General features: G+C 36.0%; 2 protein-coding genes across 2 annotated transcripts; one reads left to right on the top strand and one right to left on the bottom strand.

Annotated features, from left to right (window-relative positions):
* Nucleotides 1-3,284: 3,284 nt before the first annotated feature.
* On the bottom strand, nucleotides 3,285-9,669 carry LOC140892457 (uncharacterized). The gene is made up of 5 exons (XM_073301344.1): nucleotides 9,636-9,669; nucleotides 7,077-7,522; nucleotides 6,711-6,974; nucleotides 4,951-5,029; nucleotides 3,285-3,531 (listed from the first exon to the last, which is right to left on the bottom strand). The coding sequence occupies exons 2-5, from the start codon at nucleotides 7,500-7,502 to the stop codon at nucleotides 3,422-3,424; spliced, it is 879 nt and encodes a 292-aa protein (XP_073157445.1). The 5' UTR covers nucleotides 7,503-7,522; nucleotides 9,636-9,669; the 3' UTR covers nucleotides 3,285-3,421.
* A 16,055-nt stretch (nucleotides 9,670-25,724) lies between these two features.
* On the top strand, nucleotides 25,725-26,390 carry LOC140889395 (uncharacterized). Its single transcript, XM_073297108.1, has one exon. It carries the CDS (start codon nucleotides 25,725-25,727, stop codon nucleotides 26,388-26,390), a length of 666 nt encoding a protein of 221 aa, XP_073153209.1.
* Nucleotides 26,391-26,632: the final 242 nt, after the last annotated feature.

The raw sequence follows: 26,632 nt of genomic DNA, 5'->3' as shown, positions 1-26,632 counted from the left end.
CAAACTCACCTGCATCATTTAGATCTAGTGAGCCTAAAATCCCAGCATGCTCTATAATATAGATAACGAGTACTACTAAATAAAACCACATGCAAGCACACATCATATATGAAAATAACCTGAGGGTTCTAATGCATGCATGATCGTAAAAACGTATGCATCATACTAAAACATAACATAATCATAACATAAATACGTATCATAATCATGGCATGTTATAATCATAAAATCTTTACTGAGTGGGTCCTATTAGTGAAGTGTGATCATAAACATAAGCGATTGATCAATCTATAATCAACGTACGCGGTGGCGAGGTTCACCCAACCTTAACACGGGGATTCCCTACGCCTCTTATGCCACTTCACCCAACCTTAACATGGGGATCCATAGGCTCCTGAACATAATTGCCACAATTCACATCAATTTCCCAAAAATATTTTATGTGCATGCCATTATCTTAATATGAAATATATGCATGAATCGTGAATTAAAAATATCATTTTTTTTCTCAAAAGTTTTGCCCGTAAATATATATTTAATTCCTTTTATTAGAAATAATTTTCATATCAAAATATCACATATACGTCTTTTAAATATATATTTACGAACTATTATTTTGTCACGGCTGGTTCGAGTTGTTGACTCTAAACTTAAACCCTAAACTAAGCCTGACTCAATTACACTTATTTAATTCCTCAAGCCACACTTATACCTTGAGCCCAAATTATTATTTGTTTAAGCCCTAATAAAACAATTTCTAGGCCCAAGTAATTATTTGTTTAAGCCCTAAATTTACTAGGACAGGAGGCTTGACCCAGCAGGTTTAAGCCCAATAATTATATTTGGAGGCCCAGACTTTACTATTCAAGCCCAAAAATTAGACTCGAGCCCATATTAAACATTGACCCATTACACCTTACTTCAAATCTACTGGACCCGACCCGGGACCCAGGCCCATAACTCGACCCTAACCATTAGCCCATGACCCGGACCAACTAACATATGACCCAGCCAAACTAACCCAAACACACGGCCCAAAGAAATAACCTAGCAAACCCTCAACCCCTTTTCCCCACCCCTCGCTCAGCCCTCTCTCTATTTCTCGGCTAACTAGCTTCGGCCACCCATGGTCGGAGCCGTGCCGACAGGACCATCCCAAGGTCCTGTCGAATCACCTAGCACTAGCCCTGGCCCGAGCCATGGCGATCTTGGCTCGGCCAAGGGCCATTCTCTAGCCCCTGCGCACAACGAACTCCCCTGCCCCTAATCACCATTAGCAACCCGAAACCCAGCTCAAACTTTACCGACCGAGCACCACCACAAGTCCAGCCCCTTCACAGCCTCCCCACGAGCTAAACTAACACTAACCAAGAGCCAACAATCACCCGAACCAGCTGGTGTCAAAAACAAAGGCCAACCGAGCCACCAAACCCAAAACGTAAGAAATTTGTTTACGTGAACTCAAAATCATAAATTCAAATCCACAAGAAAAATGCAAGCCACAAATTTAAACCACATAAAAAAGCATATAATGATCTAAATGGCGACAGCAAAAAAATCAAACATGCCTCAATCCACGAAATAATTTTTGGGTCTGACTCTAACTTTTAAAAGAGGCCCCTAAATCATAATGTGTGTTCATATTCTTTTAGACTAATAACAAATTTTTATATTTAAGAAATGTGCAATAGTCAAAATATTTTTATTTTAATTGAGTAATAAGATCAAACATGTAAAAATTGATTACTATAAAACAACTCGTCTAACAGTTTAGAGCTAACAATATTGATCAAATTGTTCAGAAATTTTTTTCTCAATTAATAGTATAATCAATTCATTCAATCTTTTCATATAATATGGTTTATTGAGGAAATGTTTTGAAAAGCTTTAAATTTGAGAAATTTTGTTTTACATTTACAACTGTAAAAAGTATAGTCAACAAGATTTTATAAGCAATATGAGTATTTGAGAAATATCCATCAATTTTTTTTCAAGTAATTCACTACATCCATTGTCGATTTGGTTTCTCTTGGTAATGAGAACTTCAAGAATGTCAACTCTGAAAATAAATCGTGCTCAATAATATCAGAACAACCCTTATGAGTCAAAAAATATGTTTTTATATTGATCCAATTACACTAATATATAATACATTTAGGGAATAAAAATGTTTTTTGTTTATATTGGGCACGAAAAAAATAATTTATATTTGAAAAAAATTATAAAGAGACATAGGAATAATAAACTACATAAATAAATTTATCAAAAAGCCCAGAAATAATTAAAAAAAAGTTTATTTTAGGCAGTAGGCAAAAAAAAATAATTTCCTGAGATATGAATGGAAAAAACCCAAGAATAATTAATTCATATTGGATCAATTTACACTTTTATATAATAAATTTCTTTTCAAAATTATGGGCCCCGAAAAAAAATGGACCCGAGTTGGACGACTCTTCGCCCTCCAAATAGAAACAGCCCTGGGTGCGGGGGATCTACGTGCACCCGTGATCAAAACAACTCCGATTGCCATGAAATTTTCACGGTAAGGTCGTCTCGAAAATAAAAATCCAACGATCTATCATATGGTATAAATTTCAATCTCGGTGGTCGGAGATTTGAAGATGACCGGAAATTAGGTGAAATATGCAATTTACAGCCATCTTCACATTTTCGACCACCGAGATTGAAATTTGTATCATATGATATATCGTTGGATTCGTATTTTCGAAACGACTCTACCGTGAAAATTTCAAGGCAATTGGAGTTGTTTGGGATACGGGTGCATATGGATCCCTAGGAATCAAAACTGTACATGAGTTATCTTAAAAGTTGGAAAGTTGGAAGAATAAATAAATCACTACAACAAATTTGATATTTAGCAGTGTGCTGTGTGTAGCGGAATGCTATCCGTAGAGGGCATGCGCACGTTGCACAACTACAAGCCGTTGAAAGTCACAAGATATCGACAACTCGATGCAGTTAATATGATTTGCATGCAAAGTGCAGTGTTAACGAGGTGCTTGAATTAAAACTATTCACATTGTGTGTTCATGCAGCGGTTTAGTTTATTCATGACATGCAAAGTGTGCTGCTAATACGGTGTTGTGTAAGTGTCATACACTGCGTGATACATAATTTGTTGTTAGTGAGATGTTTGTGTTAAGATTATTCATAACATGCGTGTTGCATGGTACAATTAAATTTATTCACTGTGTGGATGTGTTGTTAATGCTATTTATTAATATCACGAAACAAAAACAAAAAAAATATAGAAACTCAAATAATTATCAAACCACATCCTACCATCAGCACCACACTTGAGCAAAACAGTGAGAAACCGTATGAAAACCATAAGTCATAAAAATCATGCGATTGTGCTTCCCATTTATTGCATCATAAAACATTTCATCGTTTGGTCGAATTAGGTCCAGCTTTTCCACAAAATCTTTATCAATCCAAATTTCCAACAAGATCCACCAAAAATAACGTGATGCACTTTTGGTTTTGGATCCGCGGATGCAATCTGATCTTCTGCAAAAATTTCGTCAACACACCAATGAAGTAGCTTATGTTTAGTATTATCACATATACATCAATTCACTTTCTTCAAATTTAACTGTGTATACACAATGCAAAGTTATTGGGCAAAATCCCGGTTCAGTCCTAAATGTTTGGACACATTTCCGATTCAATTCTAAATGTTTAGACGTTCCCGATTTGGTCCTAAATGTTTTCTAAAAGTTCCCGGTTCAGTCCTAAATGTTTATACGTTCCCGGTTTGGTCCTAAATGTTTCCTAAAAGTTCCCGGTTCAGTCCTAAATATTTTTACATTGCAGATTTTGTGCCAAATATTTCTCAAAATTTCCCGATTTGATCCTTCCATCTACTCGTGTGTTAAAACTAACACCGCGTAGTGTTATATCATTTATGATTGAGTTTTATATTATTTATTATATATTTAACATTAAACAAGTTGTAAATAAAACACAAATTTATTAGAGTTTTTATCCAAATTTAAATCAATTTTACACAATGTACAAAATGAAAATATTAAATTCATGATGCTACAAAATAAAAACTTAAATAAAATAAACGAAACTTGAGGAATTAAAATTTAATGATGTTATTTCACATTTCTATTAATTTTGTTATATTCTTATTCATGATGCTTGCACATTTAAGAAAAAATTTGGAGGTTGAAAAAATATATATATCTTTTTAAAACTCTTTTTATAATTTAAATAATTAGTATTTGAGAAAAAATTACTATTAAATAAAACTTAATTTCATATCACTACTTTAACAGTGGTCAAATAATTCATTATATTTTCTCAATTGTTAACCATAAATATTCTTCTCTTGAAAATTTATTGAAAATTTCAAATATTTTGTGAAATAAGTAATACTAGTTATTTGCTAAAAAAAATGTTTATTTTTTTGTGACTGATAATGTTTTTAACTCTCAATTATTTTTTTATTCTATAATTTTATTTTGCATAATTTATATTATATTTTCATATGGAAGAAATTATTGTTCATTTATTATTATTATTATTATTATTATTATTATTATTTTATTTAACTTTTTCTTTTGTTTGTAAGTTTTTTTTATCACGCTTTGTTTGTAGATGGAAGGACCAAACCGAAAAATTTTGAAAAATATTTAGGACGAAATCTGGAACGTAAAACATTTAGGACTGAACTGGAAATTTTTTAAAACATTTGGGACCAAACCGGAAACATAAAAACATTTAGGACTGAACCGAGAATTTTTGAAAAACATTTGGGACCAAACCGGGAACGTTCAAACATTTAGGACTGAATCGGGAATATGTTCAAACATTTAAAACTGAACCGATATTTTCCCCAAAGTTATTAATTCTAACATGCGTTTTTTTATAACAATTTTGTGGTTTAGAAAACACTCAATTTCAAGATAGATAGTTTACCTGGCCGTAGGTGGATTTTGATTGAAGTTATCAACATCACCACTTTATTGGTCACCATTGCTGTCACAACTGCTATCAACTGCACTCCCAATACTATTTTCAATGCCACCACGAGCCTAATTTTACAAACATAAAATGTTTGCACGAAGAAAAAATTCTCGAGATAAACTAAATGTGTCAAAATACGTAGCATTCCAAATAATTAATAATGGATAGGATCTTCCTCAAACACAAAGACGAGTAAATCAAAAGGGCAAAAAACAAATACAAGACTATAAATGCAATCAAATAATCTCAGCAGTATTATATCAACCCATAGCGCAAGGCGCATTAAAGCGCTCAGGTGTCCTGGGGCTTAAAGCGCAAAGCGAAGCGCACGCTTCACAGAAATAAAGCGCAACAAAAAAAATTCTAAAAAAATAAAAATAAAATCAATTTATTTTTGAAAATATGAAATATGAGATATCAAATATCAAAATCATTATCATTTTTATATTTCAAGTATCAAATATTAAATTGCGAAGGCAAAGGGCAGAGGCAATGCAAGGTAGAGGTGACATGATATTGGAGTTTTCTCTGCTCTATTTTTCAATAAACAGATGAGAAATCACACTTTTAACGTGCAATTTCTCCATTGCCAGAATTTATTTAAACAAAAATAGTTGTTTTTCTATGAAGCGCGCCTAAAGCGCAAAGCGCAAAAAAGCGAGAAGCGCACAAAAGCACACGCCTTCCATGGAGTGCACAGAAGCGCAGACCGCTTCGCTGCGCTTTGCGCTTAAGCGAGCGCTTTTTGCGCTTTTGACAACTATGTTAATCAACCAATGACACGACAGAATGAAAGTTCAGAATCTTAGCAATACTATAAATACAATAAAAAAATCTACTCAAATTGGTTTTTCAATTTTCATATCTAAAACCCAACTAGCTACAATTAATAATTCACGGATCAAGGTAAAATGCATAAACAAATTTATAGAAAAATACCACCAAGATTAAATTTATTACTCAAGAACCCAATAAATTAATCTTCAAATATTTAAAAAAAATACTTTTTTTGAGTTGGCTTCTGTAACCAAACGGACTCTATAGCACATCATCCCTTAGGGTTATCAATTCAGCAAAATGCAACCCTCAACTTGCTTGGTGTACGTTACTCCGCAAAGAGAATTTTCCATGTGCAAGATTAGTAACTAGTCTAGTTAAACAAAAAAAGAAACAAAACAAAACAAAACAAAACCAGACTGCCTGGTTTGCATCATCCGCATTCTCTGTAGCACAAAATTAACATCTTTCTACTATTAATTAAGGTATCTCCGAACCCGGCCTAAGGCATTTTGTACAAAGTAGTTCAGCAAAATTAATTAACTTCATCAAATAGGCTTCATATTAGAAACTAAAACCTTCTAACAAACAGATCCAACAGAGCACAAAATCATTATACTTGGATACTTTTTACTACGAGCTTTAACCAAAGCTTCTCCACAGAAACAATCAAAGCCTCAAATCAATTAAATAAGCAGAAAACTGTACTCACAGATGAATTAAAGATTATGTGTGATTGTTGAACTAATTAAATAAATAAAACCTAGAAGATTATAACTCAAAACATAAATTTCCATAGTCATAAAAATCATGCAAAAAGAGCCAACAGATCAGTAAAGGAAAAACAAAAACAAAAACAAGAACAGCATCACACTGCAATTAATAAAATAAAGACCGAATTATATATATTTTATCTTATGTTGTTTATTACCAACCTGTTCTTCCTCATTTCGTTGCCTCATATATTGGAAAAACAAGGACCTTAGTTCTCGCATTTCTTGTTGAATTTTATGAATCATACTTTGAAGTTGTTTAATATTTCCATTTTGTTGCACAGAAGCTCCAACTTTTGATGGTATAACTCCAAAGTCCATTCTTTGTGTTCTATCTCGAGCTTCCTTGTCAAATACAATGCTTATTGCATCATCGGCAATATTAGCTGTGCTTTGAGATTTGGGTTCACATTCTTTTATATCTTTCTGTAAATAGAAAAAAGATAATTTTTTGGATAAAATAACGAATTTAGGTTGACCATTTTTCTTCTTGGGACCTTATGCAAATAACAAAGAGAGTTTTATTACCGTTTTCTCTCCAGTAGCTTCACCACCAGGTTGCCTTTTTTTTTCCTTGTGACCTTCAAACCAAACTTTTGATCTTGCAGGACTTGTTTCTTCCGGCACAAAGACATCCCTATATAAGTGATATACCTTTCTACTTTCATCCTCCTTTTCATGAACTCCTCCTGAACTACGTTCGCTTTGGAGTTGTGAGGTATAAGTTTCACCATGGAAGAACCAAATAGTGTAAGAAGGATCGATCCCCTTAATAATTAAGTGCTCGTACACTTGGTCAAATTTCATATACTTCTTATTTTTACAACGCTTGCAAGGACATAAGATTACTTCACGTGTTTTGGCATAGTTCCTAGCTTGTGCAATAAATTTTTGAACCCCTTCTTCATACTCGGGTACAAGCCTTGAAGGCAGATGCATCCATTCCTTATCCATTTCGTAAAATGACCAAAACCCTAACATACAAATATATGACATAAACTGGTTATTCAACAATCCATACAAATATATCAATAAAATTCGACATATACTATTTCAGCTTTCATCTAAAGGTGATCGATGTTGCATATGTACGTGACACAAATTTCTCAGCTTTGTAACCAATTTACTGAACAAACAAAAATAAGGAAGAAATTAAAAATATATATATAGAGACACAACCTGGACAAACATACTCAAAATGATAGAGCATCAAAGTACTGTGGTTGGCCGTGTAAACAAACGAAAAAACATCTTGGAAATAAATGTTGGAAATTAAATTATTTAATGAAATGTAAAATAAATTGTATTATACAGAGAATGAAACTTATAATATCCAATTTTGGCATTAGGCTAGAAAAACTAGAGCATAACCAGACATTACCTATTGCTTTTACCTGATTCAGAATTTTAGATGAAAGACTGAAAAGCTGAAAGAATATCGGAATAGTTTATTTGGTTAAAAACCACACACTAATAAGTGTTGAGTTTGACACATTGATTGGCTTCACCGATCTATCTTTCCTAATAAAAATAATCACTTTCAGCCACAGGCTTCTAGCCTAAATGGGAGAGGTCTTGGGTTCAAGGCCTAAAAACCCCACCCCCAGTGTCAAAAAAAATACATAATCACTTTCAAAAATAGAAATAAAGCATTGCATAAATTTTATTAACATAATAAAACAACAAAAAACCATTTCAACAAATAAAGAGAGAGTAAAATTTAAATATGTTCTATTTTAAATAAATATTTGCCATAAACCAAAAGCTTTATAAAACTGCACAACCCATATTTGTTATAAACCAAAAGCTTTATAAATCTGAACAAAAGCTTTAAATCAATATTTACTATATCAGTTTAGGAAGAGCACTAAATAATAACCAAATTGAGATCTTGGCCTTATGTATTCATTCTTCCTGAAGTTCTCTACATAGACAATATTTGATATTTTGATTTTTTTTTTCAGTTTTCTAAATTATCAATGATAATTATGTAATCTATATTATAATATTAAATAATCAAATTTATAATAACAAACTTGGAATCTACAGCACATCGATTTTCTTTCCAAAGGCATCTCGTCCGCACACTGTTTATTAATAAGAAAAACATAACCAAATAACAAGATCTCAAACAGAATTTAGATAATAAAAAATTAAACTAACATAATAACACTTCATGTTTTATGCATACTATAAGAACGTGACATGTGATACGTGTGTTTTGTAGAAAAATGAAGAAAGACGATCGAAAAGAAGTTATCAAATTTCGAGAAATGGTAGAAGAGAAATTATGATGTAAACAAAAACGTGTAATATGAAGTTGAGTGGTTAAAATTTATTTTTGGAATTGTAAAAAGCCTTATATCTCAGTTATATTTGAAACATCAAGTGAATCCAACTTACCAAGAATCCAACTTACCAAGTTTGTCAAAAGAATATTTTGATCACTAAAAAATGGTAACTATAACTAAATGAGCAAAAACTATGAGAATTACGGATGATTCTATGCTATCTCATTCGGGCAGATCCAACGACCCACATTTTTTTGCATTTGAGATGTTCACGTGAACATCTCAAATGCAAAAAAATTGGGCCCTTGGATGCACATGGGCAGCATAGACATACCCGAGAGTTACCTTTCTATGAAAATCCAGGGTCAAATACTCTGGATACTATGCTCGGATTCTAAATGTTTATTTTCTAATTTTTTGCATGAACCAATCCATAATTTGATCGATTCACGCAAAAATAATACAAAAATTACAACAGAAAATAATATTGATACATTGGATTTGACTTGATTCAAAATCAAATTTGAATACAACTAAAATTCGAATTTGATTTTGAATTTGAGTGTAATTTGAGCTTCATTGCAAATAAATAGGACTGTTTGGGAATGAATTCTTTCATTATCAAAGTTGTGAAATTCCTTTCATCTCAACGTATATCTAATCTAGAAATTTAATCAAATCAATACTCGTATTCTTTCCTAATGTTTTAGTATTGGTGATTGAATAATTGAAACAATTATCCTCGTCACTAAACAATTTTACAGTTAATAATATAATAACAAGAAAAAGTACTTACCAATAAAGAGTAAAGAAAAAACCAAAACTGTTAATTCGAGGAACCATCTAATGTAAATCCACAAAAAGGAACAAAAACTAACCTCAATTTACGCTAATAAATAGAGAACAAGAATTGAGCTCTGCAAATGGAACGGTTCTTTTCAGGGTTTCGAGAGAGAGTTAAAAATGATTTGTGCGAGAGAATGGCGGCTGCTTTGGTGTGGTTTTGAGAAATTGAGATTTGGATTTGGCGCCCTGCTCTTCTGCACTGTTTTGGATCATTTTTTAAAATTAAAACTCCGTTTATATTTGCAATTGTAAATCATTTTTATAAAAAAAAATTAAAAAAATTTTATAACATGTTTTAAAAGTTATTTTAACAATAAATATGTTTTTGGCATGTATTTTATAAAAAAAATGTTTTTATAATTAAAAAATGCGTTTAAATAAATATTTTAAAAAAACAATTTTGAAGATATTTTAGAAAAACTACTTGATCTCGATACATTCCACATTTTATTTATGTTATTAGACGATTTTTCCATTGAAACACGACACCATCTAATTAATTTGTCAATTTCTTCGAATATGTTTTGATTTTCGCCATTGCCTTCATTTCCGTTTTCTTGCTTCACTTGTAAATCTTCATTTGCAAACTCACGAATAATATCATCTTCCAGTTGAACGTCTTTAATAAAATTATGTAACACACAACAAGCAATTTAGAAGGATATTAGATGTCTTAAACTATAATTGTAGTGACCCGCACTGTGATTACCTACTAATCAGAAGCTTAAACATACAATAATCTTAATTAAAATATAATCAGAAATTATCAGTGAAAAACACCGAAGTAATACAAACTCAAGCAAAAAAAATCCGAATACTAAAATTATTACAACCAAATCGAACCAGATTCACAGCACCAATTCAACAAGTTCCGATACAATCCTCTGAATACACAAAAACTCCAACAGCTGCCAAAACCATGCAACTAAGTCCGCCCCGAGCCTCCTGTTCCGTCCAACCTAAGACCTACCCCGTCAAATGGGGTGTCCAATAACACAGAATATGAACATGAGCGACTACGCTCAACACGAGAGTATGAGTATACAGATACTATATGAGCATGAATGCAAGTGTACGGAGTACCAAGACACAAAGTCAAGAAACTCTGATCAAACAGACTCGGTGCCAAGGTATGTAGCACTCTGTGTCGTCGTACCAGGAGGTGGCTCACACACCCTACTGTGGATATCGGTGACTTGATCACGAATACACGTGTCCAACCATCCACTAACACTTAGGATAAACAACCTAACACAGACTATCTCAAGGATAAAAGCTCAATATGAATATGCATGAAGCATAATATCGTGACATAATATATGCAGATAAAATCATGTCATATAACAATGCAACTATTAGAACCTAATGGGGGGGGGATTTAGGTTCTATTGGCAACTTTAGCAATTTAAAGCAATTATGCTACTACGCAAGCGGAAGACTTAAATCAATTAATAATAAGTGCGGTAAATAAATGCGTAATGTAAATAAAGCAGTAAAAGAGATAAGAGATGTTTATGAAAGTTCGACGATAAATCGTCTGCGTCTCCCCTTCTTGGTTAAGATTGATTAACCAAGGATCCACTAGCACTTTCATCGTCTTGGCCTTGATGGCTCCAAGGATAGCCGTACAACTCAACACGATCACCGCGCCGATACAACTCGAACTCTTGGCCTTAAGGGCTCCAAGGATAGCCACAATACTCGTATAATACACTTGGCTTCACACACAAGTGTTTACAACAAACGAGCGACCAACTCACGAATGAACTTATACAAACAACCCTTATTTTGGAATATAACACACAAATATTTCTTGAACTTTTGAAGGAGAGGATCTTGCTTGCAAAGAGAGATGGGAGTGAATTGGTGAGTTGAGAAGGCTTCAAATGGCATGTATTTATAGGTGCCAATCCGAACGGGTTCGGGTCGTCCGAACGGGTCTTCGGGTCGTCCGAACGTTGTTTGATTCAATTTCAAATTTCTACGGCTGATGAACTGTTCGGGTGGTCCAAAGTCCTCTTCGGGTCATCCGAACGGCTGCATTAAATTCATTCCGACAATTTTTCTTCCGACAAAATCTTCATGGTCGTAAAGGAGTTCGGGTGGTCCGAACTTGCCTTCGGGTCGTCCGAAGTATTCATTTCGTGGCCTCCGAGAGTGCCTCCGAGCAATTTTAAAATCCTAAAAAATCTTCGGGCCGTCCGAACTGTCTTCGGACCGTCCGAAGTAGTCTTCAAAGCCTCCGAGCCTGTCCTCCGATCTTTATTTAATTCTGGAAAAATCTTCGGACCGTCCGAAGTGGGCTTCGGGTCGTCCGAACCTGGGCAGATTCGAACCCTTGAATTTTTATTCCCAATTTTTTATTATCGGTTCTTGCTTCCAATATTGTCTATACTCAAAAGTATTATAATCTGCAAATTTCTCACTTGAAACTGTTAGTAACGATTTAACCGAGTTTTGTAATCATTAAAACAATTTAATTATGAGAATTGTTAATGCATTAAAAATATTAATCTCATTACACGAGATTTGTATGCGTTTAAGTCGTAATAATATTCCCTTTTTGATGATCACGAAACTTGGTTAAATAGGAGAGAAAAAATATAATCAATAAAGAAATATTTAAACAATTAACCAAATAATGTTTCAAATATTAAAACTCCCCCTCAATTTAATATTTATTTAACCAAATTAATTCTCCCCCTTTTTGCGATTATCAAAAACAATTAATAAAAGACGAGAAAATACACAATAATTTCATTTTAAAATAATTTTTAATTTTACATTGAAAGCATAAAAAAATACAATTTAAAATGCAAAATAAAATCTAAGAGTCATCATCGTGCTGCGGCGGAGGATAGCAGGAGGAAAAGTCATCAAAACGAGTCTCCAACAATGCAACTCTCATAGTCAAGGCATCCATAGAGGCAGTAGAAGATGCAAAGTGGCTGGCTAGATTCCCTTCAATGTGCTGAAGAGTCTCGAAAAGACGATCAGACTGATGTGACTGATGAGCGGGGGTAGCAGCAATCTCGGGAATCTCAAATGGAAGCTCGCTAAGATTGGCTGGAAAAGACTGAAAGCCAGAAGAAGAAGGTCCTCCTTCTTCTACAGGCGGCCCATTGGGAAAACCCTTAGCCTGAGAGGAGGGTGAAAGACTCGAATAAGAAAGTAAAAAATGTTTGTTCGGAAGATATTTCTTGAAGGCACGAGTTGGGTCATTAACCCAACAAGAAAGGACAGGATTCCAAGACAATTCCATCTTGGTAATCATAGCATGGTTGAAGTTATGGTAATCAGAGATGGATAGAGGATTTGGGCAATCAAAAGAAACATCAAAATGAGTCAAAATACGGTTGATGAACCGAGAAAAAGGTAGAAAAACTTTCCTCATGGCTTTAGCCACATTATGTATAGCCTGCATAATGAATCGAGGAAGGTTGAAAGGACGGAAGGAAATGATGTGGTATAGAACATAGAGGTCAAGATATTTGCAAGTGGAGGAGTCTCCACTGCGCGGAATGATGGAAGTGGTGATTAATTTTTGAATGATTTGGTATTCGGGATGGAGTTGTTTCAAAATAAGATGATCGTCAGCAGCAGTGGCTGGACGACTAAGAATGGTAGAAAGAACCTCATTTCGATCAAAAGTGGGATCGCCAGTGGGCCATCCCTGACCAAAATAGTTGTTGGGTCCCAGCATAGGAAGATCAAACCACTCGGCAAAGTTGGAGATAGAAAAGCGAACATGGCGACCCTGGACAATCGTGGCGATATGAAGCTCCTCGCCAAGTTCGAGTTCCAGGTTGGCATAGAACTCAAAAATTAACTCTGGAAAAATGGCATCCTGAAGGGAAGGCAGGAAAAAGGAATCCCAATGCTGGGCAGCAATGAGAGGCAGCAACTGTAGATGAGATGATGCAAGGTAGGTAGTATCGAAAATACGACCGGGTAAAATTGGTCGAATGGGGTAATCATCGGGGATAGGACAAGAAATAACAGGTAAATTTGGATCATGTATAGGAATTGGGCGACTAGAGCTAGGTTGATCACGACGGCGTTTGGCAGACATTTTGTAGGCTAGATTTCGGACTAGGTAGAAGAAAGAAATGATTTTAGGGGTGAATAATTCGGATGGCCCGAGGGGGTACTTATAGTCACGACTTCGGACGATCCGAATAGGGTTCGGATGGCCCGAAGGTGATTATCGAGGAGATAAGATTGACAGTCTGTAATTAAGGTTCGGAGGGCCCGAAGTATGTTCGGACGGTTCGGACAGTTCATTTTTAAGTTCATGACGTCCGAAGAACTTCGGAGGGCCCGATGATAAGGCGGTCAAAATTCAAGTTTTTACCGCGCGGATTTCGGATGGCCTGAAGCTTATTTCGGAGGGTCCGAACTGACTAAATTGGAGGGTATTTTGAAAGTTTTAAACTGAAAGGGCGCGAGGCAGTTCGGGTACTCCGAACTAGTGTTCGGGTGGTCCGAACTGGCTGAAGTCAGAATTTTTGAAATTTGACTCTTTAAAAGATATTTTGCAAATTAAGTAATAAATCAAATAATTCACATAAAATTTGAGCTTTTTAATTTTGAATAAATACAATTGATTTATATTTATCCAAAATTAATTTGCTCGAGTTTAATATTAAGCTCCCCCTTAATATGACATTAAATTTATTTTATGTTTACAAGCGATTACAACTCAATCATGCCAAGTTCACCACGCAAACGAATAAAAGTATTTTCATCTAGTGGTTTTGTAAAAATATCGGCAATTTGATTTGACGTGTCAACATATTGAAGTTCAACTTCATTTCGTTCGATGTGGTCACGAATAAAATGATGACGAATGTCAGTATGTTTGGTGCGCGAATATTGAATCGGATTCTTTGTAAGACATATGGCGCTAGTGTTGTCGCAGAAAATAGGAATTTTTGAAAAAGATACACCATAGTCGAGCAATTGATGCTTCATCCAAAGAATTTGCGCACAACAACTATCGGCAGCCATATATTCGGCTTTGGTCGTTGACAACGCAATACAGTTTTGTTTCTTTGAAAACCAAGAAACTAAACAATTTCCTAGAAAGAAGCAAGTTCCACTAGTGCTTTTTCTATCCACCTTATATCCACCAAAGTCGGCATCGCAATAAGCTTTTAAATCAAAGAAAGAATTTTTCGAATAGCACAAGCCGAGATTTGGAGTATTTGAAAGATATTTGAAAATGTGTTTTAAGGCGAACAAATGTGATTCCTTTGGACATGATTGAAATCGTGCACACAAGCAAACACTAAACATAATGTCCGGTCTACTAGCAGTAGCATAAAGTAAGGAGCCAATCATACTACGAAAGGAAGATTGATCTACAGATTTACCATTTTCATCCTTGTCGAGTCTGATTGCTGTGCTCATTGGTGTAGATGATGATTTTGTGTTCTCTATCCCAAACTTCTTTAGAATCTCCTTGATGTATTTACTTTGGTTCACGAAGAACCCATCTTTGCACTGTTTGATTTGCAATCCGAGGAAATAGTTAAGTTCCCCCATCATGCTCATCTCAAAGTGTTCCTGCATTAGCTGGGAGAAATATTGACAGAGAGTTTCGTTAGTAGAACCAAAAATTATGTCATCAACATAAACTTGCACAATTAATAAGTCATCTTTAGCATGTATGGTAAACAACATAATATCAATCTTTCCTCTTGAAAAACCATTTGAAAGAAGGAAAGTTGATAATTTTTCATACCAAGCTCGAGGAGCTTGTTTCAAACCATACAATGCCTTGTTAAGTTTAAACACATGATCAGGCAAAGAAGGATCAACAAAGCCATCAGGTTGTTCAATGTAAACTTCATCTTTTAATTCACCATTCAATAATGCACTCTTAACATCCATTTGAAATAACTTGAAATTTCTAGAGCAAGCAAAAGCAAGTAGCATGCGAATAGATTATAGTCTAGCAACAGGAGCATAAGTTTCATCATAATCAATGCCTTCTTCTTGACCATATCCTTTAGCTACAAGTCTAGCTTTATTTCTAGTGATAGTACCATGCTCGTCAAGTTTATTCCTAAGGACCCATTTAGTACCAATAATAGATCTATCATGTGGCCTAGGAACAAGATTCCAAACATTATTGCGCTTGAATTCATTTAATTCATCTTGCATAGCAATAATACATGCATCATCTAATAAAACATCATCAATGCACTTAGGTTCAACATGCGAAACAAAAGCAAGATGATTGCAGATATTATTAAGTGAAGATCGAGTGGTTACTCCCTTCGAAGGACTTCCAATGATAAGATACATAGGATGATCTTTGTGAAACGTCCATTCCTTCGGAAGTGGTGTTTCCTCAACAGAAACATCTATATCATTTAAGCTTGATGAAGCCATCTCTTCTTCGAGTAATTCTAAATCATCATTGTTAGTGCGAGAGACTATAGACATAGATTCATCAAATACAACATGCATAGATTCTTCAACAAGTAAAGTACATTTATTAAATACTCTAAAAGCCTTACTTGAGGTAGAATATCCGAGAAAGATGCCTTTGTCGGACATGGCATCAAACTTACCGAGGTTAGCATTTTGATCCAAAGGACCAAAAGTATGAAATGTTAGGCTTTCTCCCTCTCCATAATTCATATGGAGTTTTCTTGAGAATTGGCCTTATTGATACACGATTGATAATGTAGCAGACAATGTTCATTGCTTCAGCCCAAAAATATTTTGGTAGAGAATGCTCACATATCATGGTCCTCGCAGTCTCCACAAGTGTCCTATTTTTCCTCTCAACGACCCCGTTTTGTTGAGGAGTCCTAGAACAAGAAAAATTGTGACCGATGTCTTTCTCTTCACAAAAGTTTGTAAAACTCTCATTTTGAAATTCAGTTCCGTGGTCACTATGGATCTGTTTTATTGAAAGATTTTTCTCATTCTCAACTCGTTGGACAAAAGTTTTAAAATAATCAAAGGCATCATTTTTATAGGCTAAAAACAATGTCCATGTGTAACGTGAAAAATCATCTACAATAACAAATGCATAAAGCTTCCCTCCTAGGCTAGCGTTCCTCGAGGGACCACATAGATGTAGGTGAAGAAGTTCAAGAGGCATAGAAGTTGATACAAAATTTTTGCTTTTAAAAGATTCCCTTGTGTGTTTGCCAAGTTGACACACATCACAAATAGAATCTAATTTTAAATTGAGTTTTGGCATACCAACAACTAAGTCAAGTTTAAAAAGTTTTTCTATGGTACTAGGACCAACATGACCTAGTCGTCTATGCCAAAGAATATTGTCATCAACATTCAAGGATACAAGGCTTTTGATATTTGATAAAGATAAATTATTTAAAGAAACCTTGTATACATTTTTACTTCTATATCCTTTGAAATTTATGGATTTGTCAGTCGTGAGTGATATAGTGCAGTGTTGGGGAGTGAATTTGACTTCATAACCTCTATCGCACAATTGACTTATGCTTAGTAGGTTATGTTTAAGTCCTTTCACTAGGAGTACATCATCAATTAAGCAGGATTTAGAAATACCTATTGAGCCGATTCCTTCGATAACTCCTTTGCTGTTGTCTCCAAAAGTGACAGATCCCTTCTCCTTTGGCTTGACGGATTGGAGTAGGTCCTTGTTCCCCATCATATGTCTAGAACAACCATTGTCTAGATACCATATGATAGGGAGAACATTTTTCCTATTTCCCTACAAGAATTTGATATTGGTACCCTTTAGTTTTTTTGAGTCCACAGTGTTAGAAAAGAGAGATACAAAATAGACTTCTAAGAGTTCAGTCTCTCATAGCAACATCATCGCCACTTTCTAAGAGTGCTCCCAGTAGTAGGTAGGGCAATGGCCTCTTTAAAAACCTATTTCCTTGGACAGAGCAGCGTTCATCAGGAAGATCAGTTGCAAGTCAAGGTAGTTTAAACCGGTCTATGATGAACTCCCTTAGATCATGATCTCATAATGCCAACTGATGAGTTGTTAAGTACTCTTAGGCCTTCATTTCATATAGCTCTTTTGATCATATTGAAATCTTAAAGATCTACATTTATATCTAGCATGACCTATTTTACAACAATAAGAGCATGTAGGGGGTGATCTCATTTTTGCTTTAGCAATGAGGCTAGTAAAGTCTATTGATTTCTTACCGTGCCCTATTCCACCCTTATCAAAACTACATTTCTGCATGCTAAGTAGATTATTCAATTTATTGCTACTAACATTGAACTTATCAAAAGATTTTTCTAAGTGAGCTATGTCATCCTTTAATCTTAGGTTTTCATGCTCCTTAGTTTCTAATTCAAGTTTGAGGTTTCTATTTTCCTTTCTAAGTGATTTAGCCATATCAAACATATGTTTATATGCATGCAATAATTCATCATAGGAAGGTACCTCATCATCGTCGTCAGAGATGATGTCATCACTCCTAGCCATGAGGCAGATGTTGGCTTCCTCCTCGTCATCATCGCTATCGCTCCAAGTGGCTATGAGTGCTTTCTTCTTTTCCTTGTCAACCTTCTTCTTTAGAGGACACTCATTTGCATAGTGGCCTTGTTGTTGACAGTTGTAGCATGTTACTTCTTTTTCCGTCTTCTTTTTGAAGTTGTTTTCTCTCATAAATCTTTTGAATTTTCTTGCGAAGAGTGCCATATCATCATCTTCATCTTCTTCTTTAGATTGGCTAGATAGAGCAATCCCCTTTTTCTTCATATCTTCTTTCTTTATTTCCTTCCTTGTAGACAATTCCAACTCATGGGTTTTTAGAGTCCCATGGAGTTGATCAAGGTCATAGGAAGCGGTGTCGCCTTTGTTGGATTCTATGATGACCGTCCTCTTTGCATCCCACTCCTTGGGTAAGGCGCGTAGAGCTCTCCTCCACACTTGCTTGGTTGGATATTGTTCTCCAAGTTGGGCTAGCTCATTGATGATTTGAGAGAGCCTTTGAAACATGGTATCAACATCCTCACTAGCCTCCATCTCAAATGTCTCGTATTTGAGTTGAAGTAGATCGATCTTTGTCATCTTGACTTGATTGGTCCCTTCGTGGCATATCTCCAATTTGTCCCAAATCTCTTTTGCGGATGAGCACATCGAGATCCGGTTGTACTCGTTCATATCTAAGGAACAATGAAGAATATTCATACCTTTAGCATTTTGGGATATCAATTTCATATCCTCATTTGAAAAGTCGTCCATTCCCTTAGGAATTTTGACTCCCTCAACCTCTTTCGTAGGTATGTAGGGACCTTTCACAGTTACTTTCCAAAGGTCATAATCTATGGATTGGATATATAGGGACATTCGATTTTTCCAATATCCATAGTTTATGCTGTTGAAAAGAGGAGGACTATTAGTTGATTGCCCTTGAGCATAATCGCTAGCTAGATTTGCCACAGAGCCTTTTTGAAAATATTTTGTAAAAAGGTGGCTCTGATACCACTTGTTAGAACCTAATGGGGGGGGGGGGTTGGGGATTTAGGTTCTATTGGCAACTTTATCAATTTAAAGCAATTATGCTAGTACGCAAGCGGAAGACTTAAAGCAATTAATAATAAGTGCGGCAAATAAATGCGTAATATAAATAAAGCAGTAAAAGGGATAAGAGATGTTTATGGAAGTTCGACGATAAATCGTCTACGTCTCCCCTTCTTGGTTAAGATTGATTAACCAAGGATCTACTAGCACTTCAACGTCTTGGCCTTGATGGCTCCAAGGATAGCCGTACAACTCAACACGATCACCGTGCCGATACAACTCGAACTCTTGGCCTTAAGGGCTCAAAGGATAGCCACAATACTCGTATAATACACTTGGCTTCACACACAAGTGTTTACAACAACCGAGCGACCAACTCACGAATGAACTTATACAAACAACCCTCGTTTTGGAATATAACACACAAATATTTCTTGAACTTTTGAAGGAGAGGATCTTGCTTGCAAAGAAAGATGAGAGTGAATTGGTGAGTTGAGAAGGCTTCAAATGGCATGTATTTATAGGTGCCAATCCGAACGGGTTCGGGTCGTCCCAATGGGTATTCGGGTCGTCCGAACGTTGTCTGATTCAATTTCAAATTTCTACGGCTGATGAACTGTTCGGGTGGTCCGAAGTCCTCTTTGGGTCGTCCGAATGGCTGCATTAAATTCATTTCGGCAATTTTTTTCCGACAAAATCTTCATGGCCGTAAAGGAGTTCGGGTGGTCCGAACTTGCCTTCGGGTCGTCCGAAGTATTCATTTCGTGGCCTCCGAGAAATTTTAAAATCCTAGAAAATCTTCGGGTCGTTCGAACTGTCTTCAGACCATCCGAAGTAGTCTTCGAAGCCTCCGAGCCTGTCCTCCGATCTTTATTTAATTCTGGAAAAATTTTTGGACCGTCTGAAGTGGGCTTCGGGTCGTCCGAACCTGGGCAGATTCGAACCCTTGAATTTTTATTCCCAATTTTTGATTATCGGTTCTTGCTTCCAATATTGTCTATACTCAAAAGTATTATAATCTGCAATTTTCTCACTTGAAACTATTAGTAACGATTTAACCGAGTTTTGTAATCATCAAAACAATTTAATTATGAGAATTTTTAATGCATTAAAAACATTAATCTCATTACACGAGTTTTTTATGCGTTTAAGGCGTAACAACAACACATAATACATGCATACTCAGTTAGGATATCTCGAACAGTACTTTCGTACATCAATAATAGTAGATAAGCTACACCAGATCTACTGTCCAAGCCTATAATCACAATATTACTAATCATCATCTAAAAGTCTTAACTAAGTTAATAGATACTCCCAACTATATATAGAAACTCGGATTATACCTTCGTCCGTCGTTAGCCCGTTGTTGTCGATTGCCCCTGAACTTGGGCACAACTCCGCTATGACTCCGAAGATGGCTCGCCAAGGCCCGTCCCTCTCCAAATAAGCCTGGAAACCCCTAAAATTACTAAGAAATCGAGAGAGAAGCAAGTTAATTGGCAATGAAAATGGGCTCCCGGATGCCCTATTTATAGACGGATATTGGACGTTCCGATCTCTGCATGCTGGCCACGTCCTAAATGGCCACGATCGAAAACTCCAATCTAGACTTAGTAAGTTCCGATCCCACGCATGCAGCTATGTTTTAAAATGTCAACGAGACGTCAAAGTGCGCATGGCCTAACGCGATCGAAAGTTCCGAACTCTCAATCAGACGTTTTGATCTAGCTTTCGAACACCATCGCTTGATCCGGTCACTTCGGATCTTCCGATATCGTTCGGACCTTCCGAACTTGTCCAAGTCCACTTTGACCCTTTGACCATTTCTGACGTCCTGGAGTCGATTTCTTGGTCCGATTAATCAAATTAAAATCACTAATTAAGTTTAACTATTTAATCTTGTAAAATGGGACTAGGTTACTACATTCTCATCCACTTAAAAGATTTCGTCCTCGAAATCTGTAGTAACTCGTATCCAAATTAAGTTAATCAAGTGCCTAATTATGATTATTGGCTAAAACATGATTAATGGATTCTCAAATAAGTTTAAGGAGTTGAAAAATGAATTCAGAACACTCGAAAATGGCTCAAAGGGTTCCAAGCTATCGAAAGGATTGGATGATCCGAACCCTAGGATCGGACCATCTTAAGTGCACGGAGTTCGAAAGCATGGTTTGAGATTGGAGGCTCTGTAAAGATCGGACGATCCAAAGAGGGACCGGACGATCCGATCGTGTTTGGATAAGTGGATATGGATTTGATTTGACAACCCAAGGAGATCGAACGATCCAAAGGCTTGGATCGGATGATCCAAACGTATTATGTAAGCATTGACATCACATCGAGGGACACGTGTTTGGAGGGGGTTAAATGAGTAGATCAGAAGATCCGATTTTAGGGATCGGGCCATCCGATCTATGCCTATAAATATAGGTCGAGAGCCCCCATTTACACTCGCACCAATTCCTCTCCTCTCTCTTTCTATCTAGGTTTTACATAATTTTAGGCGTCCTATTGAAGGGCTGGGAGTGGCGGAGCGCTGAGGGGATAGTAGTGGAGCAATGCCTAAGTTTTGAGGCAGTCACCATCAGCGGGATAGCGATGGACGCAGGTATAACACTGGATCCATATAGAGATTAGTTAAGGCTTTTAGATTATTATAAATGATACGGTGATTATTGCTTATATGATTGGGTTTTGAGTACCCGGACTGCTAGTGTGACGTCCCATATTTTAAACATTGAATGAAAATAGTTGCGGAAAAAGGGTGGGAAAATTTTTCAAAACTTTAAACAATGCAGGGAGTGCATCACGCTAGTTCGATAAACAACACATTATTTGAAACACCGATGCAACCCTACAACAAAGACCATCTAAAATACGCACGTCAAAACCTACTACTAACATTTAAATGGGATAAGGGAATGTGAGTTTAATTGATTAATTATGCACAAAAATTCATTTGAAAGTAAACTAAGAACTCACACAACGATGTCAAGCTGAATGAACATTTAAAAGATACATATTTGAAATTCTCAAACTCAATATAAAAACTTACAATAAAATTATCAAATCGTAAATCTTTAAAAGCTAAACATAAATAATTTAACAAAAATATATCATAAACATAGGAAAATCTTTAAACTTTTTAAAACATCGGAACTACAAAACTGTTGTGCCATGCAATGCCTTCGCCACTTGGACCCTTCAGCCGATCTACCAAAGACTTTAAATCGAATCTGCTAATCCAACTGCACCATTCAAATATAGTGAGTCTAAAGACTCAGCAGGATTAAAAACAAGCATATCGTTAATGTAAAATCTTCAAAAATACTTTTAAACTTAAAAAGAACAGAACATGCACCACTAATATTTTAAATTTGAAAAGAACTTGAACATGATCTTCAAAACTCTATAAAATGCATAGAACTTAAACATGGACATCATGCATATCATCAAACATTACTTCTTGTTTTCTTGAAGAAATATATACACTTAAAATCTTATGCAAATCATGAACTTGACAAAACCACATAACATGAACATAATCATAAAACTTAACGTTTGGGTGACGAATTATGTGAAACTGTGGCAACCGTCATAATGGCCACATTCAAATTTTCCTGTTGATCAACAAGCATATGTCCTTACGCCTCATAACATTTGTTCTTTGGAAAGGCTCCTCTGGTGCTCATTCCGGAGGACCGAATCCGTACATATATCCAACCCATGATAACATAATTGGAAATGCTCCTCCAGGACCCAATCCGAAAGACCGAATCCCGTATTGCCACCACAAAGACACATAAGACATCAAAATATTTTTATGAATCATAATATTGTATCATCATGTCTCATCATAACATTCATTCATTCATGATTCATCATCTTTCATTTCATCACCATATCATCGTATCATCATAACATATCATTCATTATGAAGCATCATTGAAACATCACAATTTCCGTCTTAATTAACTTTCATTTCATGAACATAAATCTTTACTTGATAACTTCATGCATATCGTAGATGATAAAAATCATAATTTCATATTGAACATAGGTTTCATGAATGAAACTTAGACATGTACATGCATCACATAACGTAATCGGTCCACATAAGTCGTTCTTTTCATTCTTCACTTAAAACCTGAAACTTCTCGCATAAAAACTCTTAAATATATTTTAGAAGCCTTAAAAGATCATAACCATGAATTTATGACCCTAAAATAACATTAAAAAAACATGAATTTTGAAGGCTATGCGGCCTCTCCACTTCTCAGGCGCGGGCATGCATTACCTGTGCAGGTGGGGCTGCTTGATCGCTCACAAACGCTAATTTTAAGCCTAAATTTGAAAAGGTGGTAAACATAAATGTTGTATCCCTTTGTCTTGGATTTAAAATACCACTGGTTTTACCCTAATTGGATTTTTCAATAAAAATTTATACGCATTCTACTAAAATGTGTCAATGTCAAAAATAAAAACGCTCGACACATTTCGGGGCGATTTTGGCCAATCTTCAAAATGGATTTTGACAAAACTCAAAACATTAAAGCTGTAGATATATGAGCTAGATTTAAAAAATAAAATTGGCCTCATATCATTTGGATTAGTAAACTAATTTTTATCTTCAAAATCGTAACGAGTGTTGCTAGTCCGATGCCACCGAACACATGTCACATTTCAAGTGTTAACTTCAAAAGCTTTGGAAAACATTTCACATCTCTATCTAAAATTCAAACATCTAACACTTAAACTTTCACAAATCATTAAAAATCATTCTCAACATAAAGCATTAATTTTAAACTTCAAGAACACAACAAAACTTCCATTTTTCAGAACATAAATTTCTGCACAAGTATAAAACTCGATTCTTCGAACTTTCTTCTAAAATGATGAGAACGATTTATGTTTCAAGATTTTTATACCATCACTTTAGTAACCCAGATTCCATTTTAAGATAATAATATGTTAAACATGATTAGGGATTGGTAATTAATCGATTCCGGGCCTTAATTGGACTTCAAAATTAAGAATTTGGGCTTCCAATGTTTGCGCCAGTTCGGACGGTCCGAAGAGGACTTCGGACGATCCAAACTCAGCATTTCGAGAGCTCCAAAGAGGGCTTGTTGACTTTTGAGTTAAGGCCCGTTCGGACTATCCGAACCCACGATCGGATGATCCGAACTCCCTTATGCCAAGCAGGCAGGATTACTCAGCCATGTAGTTTGACAAGTGTCGGACTTTGAACACTTCGGAGATCTGAAGTGGAGATCGGACGGTCCGAACTCAACGTGTTTTGCATGCAGCTATTGAGCTAGATCGGAAGATCCGAACTTGAGTTCGGAGGATCCAAACGTGGCCGGAAATTTTGCCTATAAATAGGGGCCTTCAGATTCAATTCTGATTACGAATTTCAAGTTTCCTTCTTCAGTTTTATAGTGTGAGATATACACTTGAGGGCCCTATTGGTTATTATAGAAGTTCTGGAATAACCAAGGCGTGGTTATAGTCATCCGGGACTAGCGACTCTAAAGGTCTTACTATGGACGAAGGTATGGTCCGGGAATCTATTTAAGTTTTGAGAGTATTTATTAGCTTGTTTAAGGCTTATAGAACTTGTATAGTGATACGATGAACTTTTGAATATAGGCTTGGAACCTTGAATCCTACTAGACTTCAACTAGCCTAGAGGTACGTACACATTGACTGAGATTGCCAGCGAGTATACATGTTTATGTGTTGCATTTATTTGGCATTATTATATGACATGATATATGATTTACCGTTTTCCATATTCATATATCATGTGCTTATACACGTTGAGATTATACCTTGTTATACCTGATTATAGAGCCGCTCAGCTCTATACTTGTTAGTCTGTCACTGAGAGTATCGCGACAGCGGGGACATGTATGTCTGACTACTCTGGTGTACTAGACGAGTGTTGTTGTACCCAGAGGTTGATTCGCGAGGTTACAACACTCATGTGGCGCCTGTACTGAGCATGACTTATCAAATGACCCTTTACCAGACATCACGATTGCATGCATCATATTCATATGTTTACTCATGTTTATGTACTGGGCGTTAGCGCTCACGTCCTAGTTGTTATCTTGGACACCCCATTCCATGAGGCAGGTCGTAGGATGGACGGAGCTAGTAGTTCGAGGTAGGACTAGGGAGCTGGAGCCTACAGGGGATATTTTATACAGCAGGATTTCAATATATTGTATAATGTTTACTTTAAGTTATTTTGATATGGTTGTATCACTACAGTATTAAGCCTTGAACTTTTGTACTAAGTTGTTATGTAAATTATGGGTTATGTTTCCGCACGTTTTTCTTTATTTAGTATTTATGCTTTAATTAAGTTTAATGTATGTCATAGTTTCCATTTAGTAGGTGATTCAATGCTGGGTCACTACATTTTTTCTATCAGAGCATGCATAGATTTTGGGGTTAGTACTTGGGATTTAGCCTAGTTTTGAGTGATTTTGCGCATTTGGGATTTTAATGTGCAAATCTTTTCAGATAATGGCTGATGGAGGTAACGAGAGCCATGGTAGTATTGGCCAGGGAGGTGGTCATCAGCATCGGCACCATCGCCATCATCATGAGGATCGACATCGTCCTCACAAGGGTAGACGTCGTTATACGATCAATAAACTTCTGCAAATAGCACCGAAACCCTTGTTGGGAAGCAAGAATCCTGAAGAATCGAGGAACTTGATGTTCAGAATTGAGAGTGCTTTTCGTGCTTTCGTGTGTACAAAGGAGCAGAAGATGGAGGGTCTAGAGTTTGTTCCAGATGGACGTGCATGCTTATGGTGGGATTCCAAGGCAGATCAGGCGCGTACTGAGAGAGGACGGGTGACTTGGGAGGATTTTCATCAACAGTTTCAGAAATTATATTTTCCTCCAGCAGTCCGTCAGGCACGATCGATGGATTTTCTTATGCTGAGACAGGGATCTATGACTATTGATGAGTATCAGCAGCGATTCATTGATCTTCTATCCTTCAGTCTCCATATTAATGAGAGTGATGCGTCCAAGTATGATATCTTTCTGCAAGTCTTGAATCCAGATATTAATTCACAGGTTGTTGTCTGTGAAGATCCGACATCTTACGAGACTTTGGTTAATCGGTGCCATCAAGTGGAGAACAGCAACAGGCGAGCACAATTGATGATGTCAGGATAGCCTAGTGGATGTCTTGGGCCTAGGGCTCAATCTATTGTGCAGACTGGTACTACGTCTTCTTCTACTACTACTTCATCTAGATCTCGTGGTTCATGAGGTATGTTCCAGTTTGGAAAGAAGAAGAAGAAAGATGAATTTTGCAGTCACTGTGGTGGGATGCATTATGCAGCTTCTAGTTGGAAGGCTTCTGGTGCATGTTATATTTTCGGTGAGCAGGGACATCTACGGAGAGATTGTCCTCA

This window comes from Henckelia pumila, chromosome 3, assembly GCF_033568475.1.
Source record: "Henckelia pumila isolate YLH828 chromosome 3, ASM3356847v2, whole genome shotgun sequence".
Lineage (NCBI taxonomy): Eukaryota > Viridiplantae > Streptophyta > Magnoliopsida > Lamiales > Gesneriaceae > Henckelia > Henckelia pumila.
The sequence above is the reverse complement of the archived record's forward strand: the minus strand, read 5'-3'. Positions and strand labels throughout refer to the sequence as shown.